The sequence below is a fragment of the Coenobita brevimanus genome, chromosome 83 (genome assembly GCF_032717465.1).
Source record: "Coenobita brevimanus isolate Jiangsu-jjx chromosome 83, ASM3271746v2, whole genome shotgun sequence".
NCBI lineage: Eukaryota > Metazoa > Arthropoda > Malacostraca > Decapoda > Coenobitidae > Coenobita > Coenobita brevimanus.
Window position 1 is genome coordinate 14,349,903 of NC_137036.1, and position 7,922 is coordinate 14,357,824.

General features: G+C 43.9%; 1 protein-coding gene across 1 annotated transcript in view; it reads left to right on the forward strand.

Moving 5' to 3' along the window:
• LOC145409940 (putative neural-cadherin 2) overlaps positions 1-4,238 on the forward strand; it is a 226,438-nt gene extending 222,200 nt beyond the window's left edge. Inside the window, exons 30-32 of the mRNA XM_080280200.1 lie at positions 1,164-1,370; positions 2,823-3,062; positions 3,919-4,238. Of these exons, the coding sequence (XP_080136326.1) occupies positions 1,164-1,370; positions 2,823-3,062; positions 3,919-4,238 (767 nt within the window). The remainder of the gene's footprint in view (positions 1-1,163; positions 1,371-2,822; positions 3,063-3,918) is intronic.
• Positions 4,239-7,922: the final 3,684 nt, after the last annotated feature.

Genomic DNA, 7,922 nt, shown 5'->3' on the forward strand with positions numbered 1-7,922 from the left:
ACCCAGCGAATTATTGTTTCCAGGGCTGAAAGAAGTTAATTTTATCACCCATTGTCGAGTTAAGTGAAGATAGTGCTACACTGAGTGAGTGGATGGAGGTCACTCCTTTTTGCCACTAGTCATAAGGGAATTAGTTTTCATTACGGGAAAATATTTGTATTAGTTTTAAAAAATTATACACAGTGTTACAAACAATTTATGTATTTCGAAAAACGTATATAGTATTGTTGCAAATAGTAGGGGTAAATGTGCATAGGGTTATTAATATTACTAGTGCGTGAATGAATGATTGTTATAGCCCACTTCCCCGTTGCAAAGTATTATGGGCGAAATGAATAGCATGACCGTTTATCTGTGCTGTTGACTGCTGCTGCTATTACTGCATGCGGAGCCTCGGTGGTCCAGTGGCATCGGCGCATCGCCCGTTCTGGAATGCCCTGGATTGGGTTCGATAAGTTGGGCGATCAACCGGACGCTGCTATAGTATTTTCACCGTAACTTGGCTCATATTTTCATCATTTGGGGTATTAATTCCAGTAACCCGATGGCAGAAAGGACGATACTGTAACTTTATATCCATACTAGTTTTTCTTTACTAAACGTTTATATTCTAACTTGGCCTCAAATTGCCATCTGTTTATAGAATATGATGCTAGTCACGAAGAGGTGCTTTGGTGATGCAGAGCCGTAACATTGTCTCTTTCACTGAGTTACTTGATGATGATGCTGTTGAAAGTGATGGTGATGATGATAGTGATGACAGTGATGGTAGAGATTAGCGATGATTATGATGATGATGATAATGATGATGATGATATCCGTGACAGTGCTTTAGCGATGATGATGATGATGATACTGATGAAGATAATAATGATGATGATGATGATAGTGGTGAAAGTGATGACATTAACGAAAACGAGAGATGACAGTACCGACGATGATGATGACGACGATGATGATGATGATGATGATGATGATGATGACGATGATGATGATGATGGTGATGATGATGATGACTATGATGATAATAATAATGATGATGATAGTGGTGAAGTTGATGACAGTAACGAAGATGAGAGAGATGACAGTATTGATGATGATGATGATGATGATGGTGATGATGATGATGATGATGATGATACGCTCTTTCCTCACGTTCACAGTGCTTGTCTGCGCGTTCCTACTGCATCAGCACCAGAGCCGTTCCGCCGTTCGCCGTTCCCTAGCCGAAGTGAAAGACAATACGATCAACGGTAAGGCAGCCTCACCTCCCCCTTGCAGCCGCACTCCAAGCCTCCTAGAATTGCAGTTGCTTAAGCCTCCAAGGGCGAATGGCCAGCCTGCGTGGACGAAGAACGCCAATATCGCTGGTAAGAATTGTGGTGGTGGTGGTGGTGGTGGTGGTAGGACTAGTTGTGGTGGTGGTGGTGGTGATGGTGATGGTGGTGGTGGTGGTAGTAGTAGTTGTAGTAGCAGTGGCGGTGGTGATGGTGGTGGTGATGGTGGTGGTAGTAGTAGTAGTAGTTGTAGTAGTAGTAGTAGTAGTAGTAGTCGTGATGGTAGTAGTAGTAGAAGTAGCAATAATAGTAAAAAACTACACACACACACACACACACACACACACACACACACACACACAGCGACCTCCGATTCTCACAGGTCGTCTCGGAAGGACCAAAAAGACTTCAGTTTTATTTTGGACTTCTTGACCTCCACCCTGCCCTCACCTCTCGATCTCTAGCATCATTTATCCGACACATCCATCCTCTGTTGCTCATTTGACCTCTCGCCTTCAGTTCCGTCTCTCTCTCTCTCTCTCTCTCTCTCATTTGCTGTAGTATTTCTCACTTGCTTTAATATCTCTCACAGTAAACTCTCTCTCTCTCTCTCTCTCTCTCTCTCTCTCACTTGCTCTACTATCTCTCACTAAACAATCTCTACCCACTATCTCACATGCCCTATTATCTCACCCTATCTCACTCTCTGCTACCTCTCACTATCTCTACACTCTCTCACTTTCCGACCTGTCTCTCACCCAGCTCCACCCAGTCCCTCAGCCCATCACATATTAAGCCTCCAGCCTCCCCTCTGCTGCCTCACAATTTTTCCATTCACCTCTCCCTCTTCCCAGTCTAACCTTTCTGCCTCCCTCCCTTCCCTTGCGCGCGCACACACACACACACACACACACACACACACACACACACACACACACACACACACACACACACACACATACAATTTCTCCTCTATTTTATTCATCCCTTGGGTTGGGCTGGGTTGGTTTAGGTGAGACATGCCTAGGCTGGGTTGGGGTGGGTTGGATAGGTTTGGTTAAGTTAGGTTTACTGAGTCGGGTTAGGCTGATGATAGATTAAGGTGGGTCTGTTATGATGTGGCAGGGGTAAACCAGCTCTGCTGTCGGGCCCTGCTGCGGATGTCACTGATTGCACTGGGCAGTTGACCCTCGTGCGGTGTGGTGGGTGAGGATCTGTCCCTTCTCCCCTTTGGGGCTAAGATGTGAATGAACGTGTTTGAATGGATGAGTAAATGGGGAGTGTGTCGTCCTGTCTCGGCTACCTCCCTTTCCTTGGGGGAAGCAGCCTAGGTATATAGATATAATAATAGTTATATTAGTATATTTGATGCATCTGTCTCTGAAAATACACCAAAAAACATCTACGACACACCAGCAGAGTACTGGTTCTGCGGTCCTGACACATTGAACACTAATTCCCAGCATTTAACTGAAGAAGGTAACCATGAAAGTCTAAGGGAATTCGTCCATCTTCTGATCCAATCTCGCCGTGTTTCTCCTACAGATGTGGATGTTCTCCAGGTGGACGCCGCTTCCACATCCGGCAGTCCACACTCACAGAGGAAAGCAGAAGGTGGAGCGGGGCGGAAGGGGTCTCGGAGGGGCAGCAAGGGCAGGGAGAAGGGCGGCGGTGGTGTCAGCGGTGGGAAAGGAGGCAAAGGAGCGTCGACCGTCTCAGCTGAGGACGATTTGAGAAACTACGCATACGAAGGTGAAGGCTCGTCCCCAGGATCTCTCTCCTCTTGTAAGTCGATGAGGAGAGGCGGCAGGGAGAGGTAGTTAGAATGCTATTGTATCTGGAAGTGTAGTTGTTAGACTGAGGGATTTCTAGAACGAGCGAGAGAGGCAGCAGAGCCCATGTGGTAATGTAGGGTAGTTCTTAATCCAGACATGGGGATTTAACCCCTTGTTGCATGAATATTCTAGGTAGTTCCATAGATTCTTATACCTGTAGAAGACAGAAATTTATCTCAACTGAATTAAATCATCTGTTTGTAGCCAGGATAAAAAACTGAGATCGCAGTTTTTGTGTTCTATATATATGGCAACAGTGGTTCTTCCTCTAATATCTGCTTTTAAAAAACACGGTTACCTAGTTCTGTATTTCCCTGTATGGCCTAGTTTCTTACCGATAAATGGTGATGGTAACTCTATAGTGTTGTGTAGCTTCTTATATAATAGTAGCTCCTTGCATGTATATTTGTGGACAAAAATATCGCTCCACATTTTAGGCCAACAGTAATGGAACTTTCATAAAAGTCTGATAAGTTTGCGGGGCTGTGAGCATCATATTAGTGGGTTTTGAAAATTATCAACTCACTGTTTCATTAGCCATCACTTGGGTGGATTATTATTTATGTCCACAAGTGTACACACGCTCAAAAATGTATCGTTACACCTTCTGCACGATACAAGCTGACACCACGAATGTTGCGTTTGATAACTGCCTTTCTCCAGCCCTACCGAGACGGCTGGATTGTTCAGTATGAAACTCATCGGACCCCTCCTGTAACGATACTTTTTTGAGTGTGTGTACATGGTTAGTCTACGTAGATCCCTGTTTCATACTAACCATAGCCTCCACTACTAACCCACGCCAGGCTTGGAGAGTTGTAGTGGGAGTGCCAAGTTGCTGGGAGGCTTCAGGGAGGTGGCACATATGCTGGAGTCATGGGATCCCACTGGCTCTCACTCCCACTCCAACTCCCACTCTCCGGCCTCCAACTCCAAAGCCAAGCCAGCCGCAGCGACGGAGGCCGAGCAGCCAATCACGACCATCATCTGCGACATCCACGCCGTCAACGGTGTCAGCGCGGAGACCAACTTCACCGAGACCAACTACCCGGCGGACCAGATAGGGACGCCTGCACCCATACCTTTGCCTGTGCCGGAACCACCCCGTGCCTTTAGCTCCAAATAAGTGGTTTTTGTTAATAGATAAAATAGTAGATCCAACACTGAAAATTGAGGTTAGTGGTGACGTAACTGCAAAAAAAAAACACACGGCCCACAACCTATAGGATCTGGGTTCTGTTCTCCTCCAACCACTCCAAAAGGACAAGTAAATGGAGATGGAAGTGGTGTAATTGGAAACATATTTGGTATGGAATCATCAGAAACATTCGAGATGGTATATGTGGAAGCATGTTCGGACGTTAAGAGAAATACACTGAGGTGGTTTGGCCATGTGGAGAGGATGGAGAGCGAGAGACTAACGAGGAGGGTGTGTGCGAGTGATTTGGAGGGGGAAGAGGGAGGAGGAGGAGGCCGAGGATGATGGAGGGATGGAGTGGAGAGGTATATGAGAGGGGGGTGTGAGCTGAGTGCAAGGCAGTGAAGCGGCATTGGACAGGGCGACATGGAGGCGATTTGTTTGTGGCCACCCCTTATGGGATTTAGGCGTCAGGCAATAGACAGATAGATTTTCGGGCTGGTATTATTGGAAGCATATTCGGTCCGCAATCGAGAAGTCCCAGGTTCGATTCCCAGGCTGATTACCCAGAAAGTGCAAAGAATCAAGGCTTGCAGTGGTGTAATTTTAGGCATAATGGATCTACAACTGAGAGGTCCTGGGTTCAGTTCCCGAGTTTACCACCGGGATCTTTGGGCAGGGCCTTCTTTACCTCAGTCTCCTCACAGCAAGAACTGCAATAGGGACATGGAGTGTGAATTAATGGTTGGAGGTCGTAGTCGGGGAATATTCGGGTATTTCCCCTGTCACAGAAAACTGGATGTGTTCTGGCTCGCTTAATTCAGAATACGACATCGGTAATCTTGTTGAAATTTGTGATGGAGGGTTTGATTTAGGGTTCATTACTCCTTCTATGACAGGATTCTCGCAAGCTAAATAGAAGCGTCTGACCGCAACAAGAATAATAGGAGAAGGAATAAAGGAAAAAGGTCACAGACGACATCATTCCTTCCTCACAGCTTCCCTTGTTGTTTAATGGTGGCTACTAAAAGAAGATTTAAAATTCAAAAGTACCGTTCACACTCAGGGGATTTAGGATGATCTCATAACGCCTTCCCTATGAATTTGTTTTTCTTTCTGTGCTGTATAATTTCGTCTGGCAGTAACAAGGAGAAAATATAAAAGGAATCATGGTACTAAAGGATTTAACTCCTTTACTGTGACTGTCAAGCTCAGTTCTTGCTTTCACCAGACGATTGGATTCAGTATAGGCGATCTGAAACTTTATCTTGCATAATTATTTCGTCTGGCAGTAGCAGGGAGAGGAAAGAAATCATGGTTCTGAAGGATTTAACTCCTTTATCGTGACTGTCTAGCTCAGTTCTTGCCCTTACCAGACGATTTGATTCAGTATAGACGATCTACAACTTTATCTTGCATCCTACAGGCAGTTTGATCCATTCCAAAAAGGAGAGAATATCCATTTTTGAGATAACCCTTAGGATGGGTAAAATCGATTAAGCGTTCACACATCTGCCAGTATATTCCTGTCAATGACGTGTTAATACGTTCTAATAATGCAGTGTCTCAGTATATAAACAAATGTAAATACCAACTAAAAAGACACACTCTAAAATGCAAACTATATATTTAAGGAAAAGACGCAAAAATCCTCCTAGGCCCACAAAAAATACGAAACTAAAAAAAACAAAAAATAGTGTAAGAAAGGGTATATTTGTAAACGGTGCAAAAATCCCCCGAGGCCCGCGAAAATACGAAACTAAAAAAGAAAAGGTATATATTTGCGTTCGGTGATGAGGTGTAAAAAAGGGAGGGGGGGGGAAACTCTGAAGAAACGGAACTTTTACGTCCACACTCGATATGTTGTAAATAAAGCCTACGTGTTTGGATATGATGGGTGTTGTAAATAGCGTTGTAAAGATATATGTATTAATTTTAAGAGGGAAAACTTATAACTTGACCCTGAGAGCTGGACTGAGAAAAGTGTAAATATATATAAAACAATTAGCATGTGGAAAAGTAGGTTTAAGTTGATAGTGGTGAGGAATAATTAGATCTCAAGGAAGTGACGGAGTAAAAGCGTAAAGTGACGGTGGGTTGGTGGAGGGTTAGTGCCTCTCCCCGTAAAACAAGCGACTTAAAGATGAACGGCCACCCCTTACCGGATTATGGCGTCTGGCTGAAGATAGACAGGGGAAAGCGGTGAAATATTGAGGAAAGCAATATCTTCACCCGATCCCCCCTAGACAGAATTGTATACAGTTTCCCGTGAGGTATAAGAGAGTTGGAGCCTGTTTTACTGATGGATGGTGCTTCTCGTATGGTGAACAGTCCTGATGGTTCTCACTATGGTGAACCCTGCCACTCACGGTTCGCAATATGGTGAACCCAGCCACTCATGGTTCGCAATATGGTGAACACGGCCACTCATGGTTCGCAATATGGTGAACCCAGCCACTCATGGTTCGCAATATGGTGAACCCTGCCACTCACGGTTCGCAATATGGTGAACACGGCCACTCACAGTTCGCAATATGGTGAACACGGCCACTCACGGTTCGCAATATAGTGAACACAGCCCACGGTTATGATGATCTGTTATATGTTGAAATCAGTGTACAGTTTCAAAAGCCTGCGATATGTTGAACACCGTACAGTTCCAGTTTGTTCGACACCTTAAACAGTGAAATATTGGTGTTGGATACTTTGACCAGCGGCACCCTGACTACTGGATTCTTTCAGTGAAATTTTACAAGCTCAAACAGTGGCATTCTAGTCTTGGATACTTTAAACAGCGACAGGTTGTGTATCGAATGCCGTAAAAAGGGCATTCCGCATCTTGGAATTCTGAAGCAGTGATATTCTGAGTGCCGGATGCAGTGAGTTGTGACACATTACGTATTAGATGCCTTGAACAGTGACAGTCTGGGTGTTGGAAGCTATGAGCAGTGAGATTTCCTGTGCTGGATGCCGTGAACAAAAGGATTAGGTCTAGAAAGTCTTGAACAGTGACATTCTAAGTGTTGGATGCAGTGGACAGTGATATCCTACTCGTTGGATGCCATTAATATTAAAAAACATTGAAATACTTTGAACTGTGCTTAAATATTTCAAAATTCAGAGCCAAACGAGATTTTTTGCTAAAGTAACAATTGATTTAAGAGAGACTGAAGGCTTGAAATCCGGCTACACTAGATCGAAACCCAGTGAGTGGAAAAGTAACCCAGATCACATATGTATATATTAGAAAGTGGACAGAAATCGTTTAGGTCCCAGAGGTCAAAATTAGTTTTAAAAATAAGATTGCAAAGATGTGTGGATCATACATTACACTTAAAATACACGGCATAATATAGTACTTTTTCTTATCATTTCGAAAGTGTACAGAAGGAGGTCAAGGAAGTACATTTGTGTAGTAAAGTAAGAAGAAAAATTCACTATAATTATAAGTAAGAGACGTTGCTTATGAGTATTTTCCAGTATGTTGTCATCATAAAAATTCTCAGTCACTTTTTATCATGCACATTATATCAGAATTGTATATGGATATTTCCCTAGCATATATTTCTAATTGTAAATGGGGTAAGTTGTAGAGGATTATGGGTGTGTAGGGCTGCAAAATATTTACTGGTTCGTCACGATCACTTTTATTGTGTATGTAGGGGTTGTAAA